This window comes from Euwallacea fornicatus, chromosome 25 (genome assembly GCF_040115645.1).
Source record: "Euwallacea fornicatus isolate EFF26 chromosome 25, ASM4011564v1, whole genome shotgun sequence".
In the NCBI taxonomy this organism is placed as follows: Eukaryota; Metazoa; Arthropoda; class Insecta; order Coleoptera; family Curculionidae; genus Euwallacea; species Euwallacea fornicatus.
Window position 1 is genome coordinate 2,951,056 of NC_089565.1, and position 13,858 is coordinate 2,964,913.

Sequence of the window (13,858 nt, forward strand, 5' to 3'; positions counted from 1 at the left end):
TCATGGATCAAATTTGAGTTCGTACAGAATTCGTAAGTGAATTAAATTGAATTACGTATTTTATTTCTTCTTTAGTTTTTTTTCTTTTTTTTTCTTATTTTGTTTCTTTAGTATTTTTTTCCTTCTATGTTGTGTCTTTTCTTTTTTTTTCTTATGTTCCTTCTTTTGTATTTTTTTTCCTTCTTTTTTGTGTCTTTTCTTTTTTTTCTTATTTTCCTTCTTTAGTGTTTTTTTTCCTTCTTTTTTGTGTCTTTTCTTTTTTTTCTTATTTTCCTTCTTTAGTGTTTTTTTTCCTTCTTTTTTGTGTCTTTTCTTTTTTTTATTATTTTCCTTCTTTAGTGTTTTTTTTCCTTCTTTTTTGTGTCTTTTCTTTTTTTTATTATTTTCCTTCTTTAGTGTTTTTTTTCCTTCTTTTTTGTGTCTTTTCTTTTTTTTCTTATTTTCCTTCTTTAGTGTTTTTTTTCCTTCTTTTTTGTGTCTTTTCTTTTTTTTCTTATTTTCCTCCTTTAGTATTTTTTTCCTTCTTTTTTGTGTCTTTTCTTTTTTTTCTTATTTTCCTTCTTTAGTGTTTTTTTTCCTTCTTTTTTGTGTCTTTTCTTTTTTTTATTATTTTCCTTCTTTAGTATTTTTTTCCTTCTTTTTTGTGTCTTTTCTTTTTTTTATTATTTTCCTTCTTTAGTATTTTTTTCCTTCTTTTTTGTGTCTTTTCTTTTTTTTCTTATTTTCCTTCTTTAGTGTTTTTTTTCCTTCTTTTTTGTGTCTTTTCTTTTTTTTCTTATTTTCCTTCTTTAGTGTTTTTTTTCCTTCTTTTTTGTGTCTTTTCTTTTTTTCATTATTTTCCTTCTTTAATATTTTTTTTCCTTCTTTTTTGTGTCTTTTCTTTTTTTCTTATTGTGTTTATTTTTTATCTATTTTTTAGTGGTGCCACTTATTGCAATATAACTTGCCGTATGAAAAGTAAGAAGCACCAAAGGGAACGTTTTAATTGTTACACAGTGTGTAACATAAGTAGGGTGTTTCCTTTTAACACAACATAGACATAAAAAAACTAAGCAATATTTTTATATAACATTTGTTTTTGAGATTTCGAAAAAATATTTTATAAAAATATTGCTTAGTTTTTTGAGGTCTATTTCGTGTTAAAAGCTAAACCCCAACTGATGTTAAACCCCGTATTTATAACAATAAATGAATTCGGACCATGTAAATCGATTTGCGTCACTTAATTCGCATAGGGCCGTAAAAATTGCCTTTATTAATAAGGTACTTTACATGGTGAGCGTTTTCTGTATTCAAAAAAATATAAAAAATCTTTAACCATAAGTCCTACAAGTTTTTTAACTTTTCAATCGAAATTGTTAGCATCGGTTCTCTTAGTGACCTTCAAGAAACCGGTTAACCAAATCAATATGAGACCAACATCTATCTAAAACTTGTTGTGCTACTAAAATGACCGTGACCGGTTTAAACGGTTTTTGAGTGGATTCATACATCTAATACAGATAATTGTTTTTCTTTTTTTGTAAATAATGATTTAAGGCACAAAAAGCAGAACTTACTTATCTGATACATTTATTCTGTCACTTTTTATTTCGTATTCACGTACAGCAAGTGGTTACGATGCTATGTTAATATACTTAATATAATATTTTCATCTCTACAATCCAAGGAGCAAAATTAAACAGCATCGAAGAGGTGGAGAGGTTTCTGCAACTTATAGAGAAATACAGATGCTCTCCACCAGTTTTCTGAAACCTTAACTAAATTAACCTACGGGGTCTTATAAATAAATTGCATTTTTGTGAATTTTTGCTCTTTTATAGGTAATTGTATATAAATAATAAAGAGTTTGTTACAAGAGATATTATTCATATTATCCTTTGATAACACAATATATTGGTAATTTGGCAGTAAAATGTATTATGTAAATTAGTCAAACACCAGGAAAAAATGGCTTTTTTATTATTTTACTAAATCGAAACAAACCTTAATAACGTTCAATTGAAATCAGTATAAATAAATAATGTGTTGCTTCTTTTCTAAGAAAATCACGCACATTCGTGGAATTATATTTTTTTTATATTTTTAAATCTTACATAATAATACTTATTATCGTTTCCTTATTTGGTCCAACGCACATATACATTCTGCAATTACGACTTAACTGAACACGCGGTATATACTAGGTGTTTCCGAGGTACGTTCCAAAACTTCAGAGCACAAGTTTTTATGGTATTAAAAACAAATTTTCTATAATCACGTAGCCGAAAATAACTTGTGAATCAAAGCTATTGACCAGATAATAAAATTTCAATATCGGTACCTTTACAAACGCTAGCTGGAGGCAGATAAATAGTCGTTTTGTACTAAAAATGCCTCGATTTGCAAACATGCGCGAACTGCAAAATTTTAAGGCTTTCGCCAACTCTTCAAAATTTATTTCAAATAATTTAATAAATTTTTTAATTTTCAACACTCCGTATGTCATAATCTAAGCATTTCCGGCCATATGTTTAGAAGAGAATTTCGTTTTAACTACTACAGAAATTACGTCCCGAAATCGTGGACAATACTTAGGAAACACCCCGTAGATGTTATAACATATTATATAACTTTAGTGAATTGAGGTAACGAAGCTACATCGTTGTCTTTTTTAAATGCTATGTTGAGTGCTTTACTTGAAAAATTTGGTCTTTTTTCAACGGAAGATGGGCATATAACAATATGTGAACATGTTTAATAAACGTTTCTTAAAGGTCCGAAACATGCCTGCCAATTTTCATACCCCATTTCCGCTGAAAACCTCATCGGCCGCCTCCTTAACTTCGTTCCAAGACACGTCCATGTCTTTCTCCTCGCTGTACTTCGAGCAAATCGCTAAACGTATGAAATAAGTCTCTCTGATTTTGGAAGGAACTAAATGAATTACACCTAGAAAAGGCCAAATTGAACGAGGTTTGCAGGCTATAAATGTAAGTTTTGCTCACCTCGTCCATTAATCCTCTTCAGCAGCACCTCGTTGATTTCATTGGAGACTTTAAGCCTGAAGCAAACCAGGCCCATAATCACCTCTTCAGTAATCTCAAATCTATCATCGCTCCTCACTAAGTTTTCGAAATAATGAGCAAGAGCAATGTGTTTCCTAATGTGAGCTTGTAGGTTTTCCAAACCGTACAATCTGAGAACGAACCACAGTTTCAACGCTCTGAAACGTCTACCCAGAGGAATCTGCCAGTGGCGGTAATCAGGGGCGGATCCTATATGAAAAATTCATAAGTTTATGATTTAAAGTATCGCCTCCAGAGCAAGATTTTACCTTGTTGCTCGTGTTTAAGATACAATGGGTCGACGTTGAAGGCGTTCACAAGCCACGAAGGATCCTTGAGCCACATGGCCGAACAGTCGAAATTAACTAGAAGCCATTTGTGAGGGTTGAAGTTAAAAGAATCTGCCCTCTCGATGCCCTTCATGAGATACCTACGTCAATGATCAGTTCAATTTCCTGAAGTAATTAAGAGTTTCTGACTCATACCTGTACTCAGGACAAATGAACGCAGATCCGGCGTAGGCCGCATCCACATGAAGCCAGACATCGTTTTCGTTGCAAACTGGTCCTATCTCGTCCAATCTATCGAAGGTGCATGAAGAAGTTGTTCCCAAAGTAGCTACGCACTATCAGGGAAATAAGAGACTTTATTTCTACATGACACATTCATAGGAAATATTCTAGAGGTCAAGGTCTGAGAATAAAGAAACGATTTACGATTAAAATAGCTCCAAACTCTAGGGCTCTACATAAGAAACAACGTTTCAGTTTCACAATTTCGTTAGATAATCCTCTGATTCTCTATATTCAGACATAAGTACGAGTGCAAAATAATAGCAGTTTGCAGGTTCTTTTTAAGAAAATTTTCTAGTTTTGGAAAAATTTCAATGATTTATTGTTGTTTCTAAGAAGCGCAAAGTTTCACTAGTCACGCAAGGGAAAGCGAAACAAATCATGGAAAAAACTTATTAATAAAAAAAAACGTTCTTCTGTCGCAAAATAAACGTTTCAAGAGAAGAGCAGTTTTTCTTAAAAGATAGAGAAAATGAAAAATAAATTATTAAAATAATTTAAAAAAACTTATTTAACTGAACTAATTTAACGCTTTGTATTGTGCCCTTTTTGGGCAAAACAGCCAAACATCTTTTCAGCATTGGATCGACTGGGCGTTAACACCTCCCAACTGGAATTACATTCCAAGAATCCTGGACAATTTCCCACAGATCTTCATTATTGGTTGGTTTTGCTGCCAAACCTCCTTTTTTAACATCTGTCCATAAACGCTCAATAAAGTTGAGGTCGGGGGATTCGACGGGCCACTTCAAAATTTCCACCCTACTGTAGGCAAATCATACCCTTGTCCTGTTGCTCGTGTCTTTGGGATTATTTAGCTTGCATGAAGATGCATTTCATAGACATCGACATAAGGAAACGTTACTTTTTCCAGGATGTCCACACAGACAACTTGGTCCATGATGCCCTCAATAGGACTTATCGGACTTATACCGTAATAAGAAAACGACCCCATGCCGTTATGGAAGGTGCCCCAAGTTGTATAGTTTTCAGAGTGTACTTTGGGCTACATTCGGATTGTGGTGATTTTTTGACATGTCTCTGTCCAGGAGGATCAAAAAGCACAATTTTTAATTTGTTTCACAAAGGGATATTCCTCCTTCTAGTAGGGGGCCAAGTGGCACAGTCTGTTGGAAATTTTGGGTGGTTGGAGATCTGTCTGTCAGTTGGTTTATGAACTTTAACTGGGCTTCTCCAATGTAAATTTGCTCCAACCAATCGCCTCAGTACTGTAGAAGTGTCTCGTTAACTATAATTTTGTGCTTTTATTTTTTAGGTGTTGAGAAAGCATGCGCTTTCATCACTTTCCGCATTAGGCTGTAATCCATTAAGCTGTGTTTCCTTTTTCCACCACGCAATTTCCAGTTTTTCCACAAATTTTAAGGGATTGCTCGTCATTTCGGCAACGTCATATTTTTTAAACAAACTTATGACTTTCCCCTTCACTTCTAAGCACTAAAATTCCATTTCGCTTTTCTGTCGTGCAATGAGCTTTCCTACTCACAGTATCTCAACCAAAAATCGTCAATGTACAGATCACCTTTACTATCTAATTTCGATTTACCTTAAATGAACATTTTAACACGTTCAACTATAGAATGAAATTCTGTAGCACTATAAGGCGTCCGAGAGTCGACACTGCTATTCTTGCACAGGGCTATAAATATGAGATTCACATAAATAGGAGAGTCCCGAAAAGGCTTCAACATAATGTGTCTGCATTATACTCACTGAAAACCTAATACTGTATCGTGAGAAGGCCTCACATCTGTGATTCCCGAAAAAGCACTACATGCCTGAATTAACAATCAGCCCTCTGCAAAAGTACTTTTGGCGCTGCAATTGCTTTGCGTACCACTGTACATTCAAGTTTCCGACAAACTTGAAGGTATCAATAACTTTTCAACTTAAAACTGTGGTTTCCAGGATTAGGCCGACGCAAAAAGAATAAAAAATCCCTAACCCGTGGATCCGGTATGAAAAGCTCAACGGTCTCCCTCTGTCGACCCCTCAAAGGGACCTCTGGTTCTTTTGGCTTTTGGATAGTTTTGATTCTGAGATAAATTTAAGGTGCTCACTGCCGCTTCGGCCTCGAACTAACCGTTGCCCGCTTCTTGGTTTCCAAGTCGTAGTGGACGATATTTTCCATTACGACTCAACGAAAACTGACTTCTTGCAAAATTACCGGTTAATTGAGAATTGCGAGTGTAACTTCCTAAGAGAAATGTTTTAAAAGGTCGTTAACGCTTACGTAAAATGGAATAAGGCCAGCCTCACGGTCTTCTTTGATGGCTTGTTCAACAGTCTCGCCCCTCAGTTTGTTACTTTCGTCCGGTTGAAGAGAACGTAACTTGACACCACCCAGCAAACCCGCCCGTTCTACTGAAGAATGACTTTGACCTGGATACAATTAGAAAATAAGTATCAGTTTTAACATGACAAACCTACCTAGACGAAACGTTTCAAATTAGATAATTAAATTAAGACAAACTAGAATTCGACCATTCTTTCTTGATTCAAGACCGGGCAATTTCCGCTAAATCATGGAAAATTATGGATCGTAAGGTGAAAATGATAATTAAGTATTTTTGTAAAATTATCGCTTCGTGAGGTAAAAATCGTAACTCAACCTTGCAAAATATAATAGCAGATAGTTCTTCGTTACGGTTATTGGTAAAGGCTTTGACCTATAAATCAAATGAATGTTAAGATATGTCTATGTAAATACAATAAAAACGACCAATCTTTAATTGTATAATTATACAGGGTGTTCTTGAAACGACCGTGCAACGCTCGATCAAAAATTCCTTAACCAAATAGGCAAACTTGCGGGTGTCCGATGGGGCTTGGTTCCACCGTTGCAGGGCTCCAGAGTTTTCAAATCAATAGCGGTTTTGCGAACTAACTACGAAACGGTTTTGTAGATTTTCACTTGTATTGTTACTGAGAGTTGCTACGTAAATTGTCGCCTTTTGGAGTGAACGAGATCTCTTCGTAATGCGTGAAAATATTAAGGATTACACGTGGTTGATAAATAAAAATTTGCATTTTCGTTGCTTGTTGTACGAATGACTTTAATCATTTTATTAACTTTATTTAGAAACTTTTTTGCCCCTTGTAAAAATTTCGCCAGGCATACAGTTTTTCTATAAAAAAAAAAAAAAATTGTTTACGGTATCCTGCAGTTCATCATCGTTGTTTGGTTGAAACGGAAACGTGCAAAAAGTGTTGATTCGAAATAACTAAAAACTTAGTTCAGATCTTACAACAAATTTTCAAATTATCGACGTTTTTTAAATGCAGAAATAAGCTCGTTTCAAAAAATTAAGCTGTGCTTTAGGCATGGCGCCGGGCTTTTTCTAAATTGTTTTCAAAACGATGATCAATCCCAAGGTGCAGCAAATCATTTTTTGCGGTAAAATCGTATGCCCGTCGAAAATTTTAATGCAAAAAAATTTCAAAATGAAGTCAATCCGGGGCAAAAAAAATTAATTTATTTGTACGGGGGGGGCAACAAAAACACAAACTTTTACTTTGCGAACCAACGTCATTTTAAGTATTTTCACGCATTAAAAAAAATACGCAAAGACACGCCAATTTATATAATAACTCTTAGTTCCATGATTTATGATCAAGCAATTTTCAATAGCTACCAATTTTGATGGGAAATATATCTTAACAAACACTTAACGAATGGGCAAATGTCTCTTTGTAAACAGCGCAGACGGAATCGGCTTTATTTAGACATCATCGATGCTCATTATTTGAAAGGCTCCATCCCTCTTTCCTGTATTTCCAAAGACACGTGCTTTTCGATAAACAAAGTTAATAATCGCCTTCGAAGTCTTGTCTGACAAATATTCAAGAAACCCTAGCAGCAATAGAAATCACTAGGAATGAAAAACTCAAAAATATCTACAGAAAGGTAGTAGAGGCGTTCCGGATCTATTTAATAATGAGGTGTTGAAATTTCAAACTGAAGCTGAAAAGTAATGGGGAGGACCATGCCATATTCCCATTCCAAGTCCGCAGAAAGCTCAAAAATAATTCACACCTTGTCACGTGACTTATAGTAACTTATATTCCATAAACTCAACTTACTCGACGTATACCCCACAAGCTTAGCTACGATATCGGACTCCTTCATGTCCGGATGCTCCTTCTTCGCCATTGCAACTGCTTTCGCTTTTGCTCCAAGAAGAGCCACCAATGTGGCTTCACTGGCAGTACCCTGGATCACGCCTCCACCTACGAAAAACCAAACTCAAGATCTACGACAAGATTTACCTACAAATGAATATTAACCTTTCCCTTTGGAACAGGCCAAGAACTCTTCCGGTAGTCCCAGGGCTTTGCCTAACCAATCAAGCATCACCACTTCTAGTTCTGTGCATGCGGGACTGGCAATCTGTAGGGAGGATAATAAACACAAAATGATGTGGTGAACGCGAAAATTTAGTTACTCATTAGCAGGCCATTTTTAATTGCTTATATTATTTAAATTTATGTATAAAAGTATTATTTAGGGTCCCCGTTTCGGTCCTAACTTGTTATAATAAGCTGCTTTCAGTTTAGAAGCAAAAGACGAAAAACCTAGCTTGTTAAGGGCGTTCAATAATGGATAACTTATTGTAATTTTCATTACTTAGCCTTGTTTCGAAATATGCCTAAAAATAAATAATTGTTATTACATACATACTAAAAACTAATCATATTTAATGTTTGAAGCGTTATTTTTGTGTTTTTGTGGATAGTGAGATATTTTGACACTTTTCGACAATTAGCGTGTATGACCACCTTTAGATGATTTTTTTTTTCGAAAACCGTTGCTTCTAGCGACGACAATAAGGTAATTTTTTTTTAAACAGACAAGGTAGAGGAAAAATTTCTGCCGGAAAGTCACATACAGTGTGGCACAAAAAAGTTCCAACTGTTTAACTGTGTCCTTGTGGCGCCCCGTAGGAGATACAACTAAATCGTTGTTAAATTTGAACTTCCCATCCTAAAAAACCGGATACGAATCATCGTAAAATTAGCTGAACGATATCGAGAGATATCAAAGAATATGTTATTTATTTTCTCAACTTTGATACCTCACCTCGTATCGTGAAAGCCAAATGAGCTGGCATACATGCTTATAAGGCCTTTCCATCTTAAAACTGCTTGGAAAATCCCCCGTGAAACGTCGGACGCTTATTCAATAGCACCCTGTACTTTTGAAATTAGACAACAAAGGTCTATTCAATTTTTAGCTGATATACAGGGTTATAAATTTACCAGATTAGTGTCCGTTTCCAAATTTGCAACATTCATTTGTGGGGTCGCTGCAACTTTTCTATTTAAATTTTTGCCTGTTTTGTAACAAAAATCGTAGACGCTGTCTAAATATACGTGCCAACCCTGTACGTGAAACGGAAACAACATGGAAATTAAAGGGATTTTCAAAAACTATATAATTTATTTTGAATTCGAGAAGACTTTAATCTGCGATAATTGTCTTGTCAATATTCACTTAAAGGGCAAATTAAGCTCCTTTGGCGTTTAATGACCGAGAGGGCGGCTAACACGCTCCAGAAAATCCTTTTAAAGTCGGAAATGTGCCATGGAAGGCCGAGAACAAGCTTTTCATTTTACCGGAATGGAATAAAGAGAAGAGCCCTTGATTGTTAAGCACTTGTTGAGTGCCCAAAGTTCGATCAATATATCAACGGTTATGACGTGTTGCTGTTTCAGTGGGAGTTCGCCTCTGGATTTTGATTTATTGTTGTTTGATTGAATTGCTAAGTTAATTAATTTGGTTTCAGACATGAGATATTTATCAACGAAGGCAGTAGAATAGCTCTTGATAACGGTGAACATTAAGAATTATTTTTGTGAACATGCGTACCCATGAAAATCCGATACATGCGATGGCTCCACTAAGAATGTCTGCAACTATGGCAGGATAGGAATTCGCTGTAGGAAAATAGGCGTGAAATCTAGGTGAATGCCAATGGGTAACCTGTAATAAAAAGTCATGTTGTAATTTAACATTCCATATTATTTTATCGAGCCAACAAAACCGCATAAAATGGTGTTGGTTTTTCAGAAGTTCAAAACCCAAGAGGGGAAACCTAGAGTCGTGGGGTGCACTAATAGACTAAGGAAATCCTAATGGACAGAAATGCGAATTGGTGATTTTCACTTTCACTCAATTGCTTCACTTGAAGTTGAATGGAGGAAAATGCCATTTACTGATCTCCAGTCAGGTCTGTACTGACGATGCCAATTGCCCACAGAGGAGAAAAAAGCAGCGTTATTGGTCGGTAATGAATGTCTGATTTATTACACTGACTCAAAATCTTTCTGATCTGCCACTCTTGATTTTAATCTCCTTTACTTTGCTTGAAATGACGGAGAGTTAAGCTTAAATCGAGCCTTTTGTTTAGAATACCAAGGCAAACCAATAGCTTCATGGTCAACAATTAAGTCCATAGAACCAATAACTTAATATTATATTTAAATAATTAAACTGCAAGTAAATAAGCTAGAGATTTTTCAGAGCAATTTCATTTTTCAGAGTTTCAGAGGAATTACTGGATAACTCTCTGTACATGTTTGTGACGTCAGAAAATACATAACTAAAAACAATATTCTATGTACTGCAGCATTTTCATCAAAAATATGCCCTTCAAATTTTAGATTTATACAGGCCCTTTAATCCTCTATGTATAAAGTTTAAGACGTCTTAAACTTGAGGATTAACACCAGTTATTTCAAATTAAAAAAAAAAAAAAAAAAAAACATTTCGAATTTAAGTTAATTAAAGTTATTTTTGATAGTAAAAACTCCATAGTTGGAAAGCAGCTATGTCGGCCTAGTAAATGTTAGGGATTCTAGTTATTTCTGCTTTCCAAAACTACATATTTAGCCTCTGATTAACTCAGGTGAGTTCGACTACTCAAAGTTCCATAGTTCAAAGAAAAGTATTTTAAGACTCAGTTGCCTCGATTTAAACGTTTCGCGGAAGCTCAAGTTCTTCTTGTAGACAAACTTAGAACAGTGTCGAAAGTTGAAAAATAACGGCAATTTGATTCTCTCGGATAACTCTTGTAACAATCCCACCCTTTACTAAATAAAAGGGATGCTGTAATTTTTTAGTAAATTTTTGAATATATTTTTTCCTAACCTTATCCTCAAGCTTATCTCTAAAATTCCTTTCACTCATAACTGATGATTCATAAATGTCCCTGCTGAAAAATGATTTTTTTTCAATGTTTCTAAATGTTTGAACAGGTTTAACTTTTTCTTTCTTCGTTTCACCATCAATTTGGCAAAATATGATTATAAACAAAGTAAAATATATTTCTGCCTCGGATCGTAAATAAACGAACAATTTGTAGTATACAACAAGTAGTTACTAAGAAGATACTATTGAATAAAAAATAATGTCCTTAAGAGACTACAACTTCAATAAATCATTATGCGAAGTAATGCAATGTTACTCATACACTTAACAATTTCTTTGTAATTTGCGTAAAAAGCATTTACATGGAATTTCTAATGATAATCGCTATTTGGTCGTAGTTAATTCTCTGAAAACATTCTTTCATGCACTTCTCCTTTCAAAGGTACTTACCCCTGGCATAATCACTCTTTCTACGTCCTTCAAAACTTCTTCCCAATTTTCCGGTTTTTCTGGAGCGCTATCAGGTATTAGGGGCCTCAGATACCCGGGTTGAACTTCAGGTAAAACTCGCCTGAAATTTTATAACAAAATGATAGATTTCTTTGGCTGAATAAATAAACAATAAAGTAGGTGGACCCTTCCGTCGATGCTGGTGCAGCTCGCTTTGTTAAAACAAACTCAGACAAATATGCAGTAAGGTAGGCAAGAAAGCCCTAATATTTTCTTATAAAGTTTTATAGTTCAAAATGCATTTAGTCATTATTTTCCAATCCCTAGAGGAAATGAGGATCTGAAAGTAATCGACTTACCGATCCCTAATATTCTCCAGATATTCGGCCGTGTAGTCGATCATCGCCTTCCCGAACTCCCTAAACTTATTAGCCTCCATTTCTGCAACACGAGAAAAAGCAATTATAAGTGCTTTTGTTCGAAGTTGTGATTTGATTAAAAGTTGCTTCCATGCTCAAGAGGTTGAATAGAGATTCTATTAAATTTGCCCTTTCGACACTTGAAAGGACGCATTTATTTTAGCACACCAAAAATTTATACCTAATAGAAATGAAAAAAATAACCTTCTGAAGACCTAGAAAGTGCTCGTTGACGCTGGAACAAAGCACCGCAAAGGAACTCTGAAGAGCTCAGGAAAGCAGAAGGAACTGAGTAGAGAAAAAAAACACAAAACTTTGGAGAATCGCATGGCACTTGTTACGATTTCAAGAAAGCGAGGCACCTCTAAGCTCTTTTACGTTCATCTAAGAAGAGTAAAGACAGGAAACTGGGGCTAAAGGAAAAGAAAGGCTAAGAAAGAGGAAGGGGAAGCAAAAAGCCCGACAAAGCTGAGAACAAACTCATTAAATGGAAAAGAAGGCATGTAGATGGATACGTATGAGTAGAAAGAAAGCGACCACCCTGTAGGATAAACGTAGAGATGAAGAAAGAAAACGACTCAGAAAAATGGCGTCGATTGTAGAAAAAGGCGGCGGAATGAAGCTTAAGACTGCAAAAAAACGGAAGATTAAAAATCCGTCAAAAAACTACGTATGTTAACTTCATCCAAAAATTTGAAAAATATTGTGGGTATCGCTAAATGATTAAGAAAATCTTGTCCCTAATGGAACTTATGTCCTTCTTGGGTAATCGATTAATTTCTATAGGAAAGGTCAAAAAATTTCCCTAATTTTCTAAGTCCAAACCCACGATTACACCTTCCTGATCATCATCGTGCCGAGTTGTGTCTCAGCATATTTTCATATCAGACAAAATACAAAAGCGCGTAAAATGCAAAAGCGTTACAAACTACAATAGATAACAACTTTTTAAAAATCTCTATACACGTGTAAACAACGCATTTCATGCAATATTAATATGGTTCTTGCGAATTTTCAATCAGGTGATAATTTATGTAATACAGTGTATTTTGAAAGCAGTACAAATCAGCTTATGAGCGCAAAGTGCACTTTTTTTCCCAAACAGCGACTTTTATAATTTTGCTTAATCATGCCGGCAATAGTTGACTTTTTACGAATTTACGAAAAATCGTGAACGAAAATGATTTTAGCACAACACCAAACATCAGTGTTCCGAGCATACTGTACCGTCCATGTCAGGATTGTCCCTGGAATCGTCCCCCTCAGATAAGCTGCAATATTGCGTGAAAAAAGGATGAAAGTAATTGTTGCAAAAAATACATCAAGGCCCAAAATTTCATTTTTAATGTAATTTCTCGTGGTTACTTCGAGCATTCGCATTTTAATTCATAACACTGCAACCACTGATGACCGCGCTGGCATGAAGGTGAATATTGAATCGAAACATTATTTAAATTTTATTCGCTACTGAAACCGCGATTTTCACTACAATTTGTGGTTGATCGTTGAATTAAAATGAGACAAAAAAAATGAACACGCAGGAGTTCGTTAAACGTTGATTTTCACGTTGACGGGGTGTCTTACCTACAATGAGTAAACAAAAATTTCCTAAAATAGTACTGCTTTAACCCGAAAATCTTGATGAAGCACTAAGCACCGAAACCGCGCGTCTTTCAAAACTCGTAGCCACAGCAGGAGCACCTAAAGCTATACGTATCCTGCAAGAATAACGGTCCGCAGGACTATTATACCGATCTGGGGCAGTGAAACTGAAAACCAGTGCAGTGTAACGGGTGACTCGTGTATGTTCGCTTCTTCGATGGGCAAATTCTAAGCAGGAATGGGAGGGGAGCATTGATTTCTTTCGATGGACGATGGTAAAACCCTGAACTGGTGGCCGTTGGGATTTTCCTAGATTTGTGGAACCGATGAAGTCAACCAGATTCACGAAATATCAGTGACATCGCCTGATAAGTGAATTGCAACGAGTTGGGTTTAAGAATATCAATTATTTAAATATATTCTCTCACAATCTACTCCAATGCAAAACAGTTTTGTCGGGTCTCGATTTAGCCCTTTAGTATCTGGGGAAACAATACCTCGTCGTCTCTCAGGGGAAATGTTCCATATTTCGTGATAATAGCAGACTTACCATAGATGGCACGATTAAAAATCGTGGTTTGATAATCTAGAGGATTCAAG

General features: G+C 35.4%; 1 protein-coding gene across 1 annotated transcript; it reads right to left on the reverse strand.

Moving 5' to 3' along the window:
- Positions 1 to 1,555: 1,555 nt before the first annotated feature.
- Positions 1,556 to 13,468, reverse strand: LOC136347003 (aromatic-L-amino-acid decarboxylase-like). The gene is made up of 11 exons (XM_066296608.1): positions 13,241 to 13,468; positions 11,597 to 11,678; positions 11,238 to 11,358; positions 9,507 to 9,620; positions 7,925 to 8,027; positions 7,721 to 7,867; positions 5,871 to 6,019; positions 3,533 to 3,672; positions 3,317 to 3,477; positions 2,988 to 3,257; positions 1,556 to 2,931 (listed from the first exon to the last, which is right to left on the reverse strand). The coding sequence occupies exons 2-11, from the start codon at positions 11,674 to 11,676 to the stop codon at positions 2,780 to 2,782; spliced, it is 1,437 nt and encodes a 478-aa protein (XP_066152705.1). The 5' UTR covers positions 11,677 to 11,678; positions 13,241 to 13,468; the 3' UTR covers positions 1,556 to 2,779.
- Between the last annotated feature and the right edge of the window lie 390 nt (positions 13,469 to 13,858).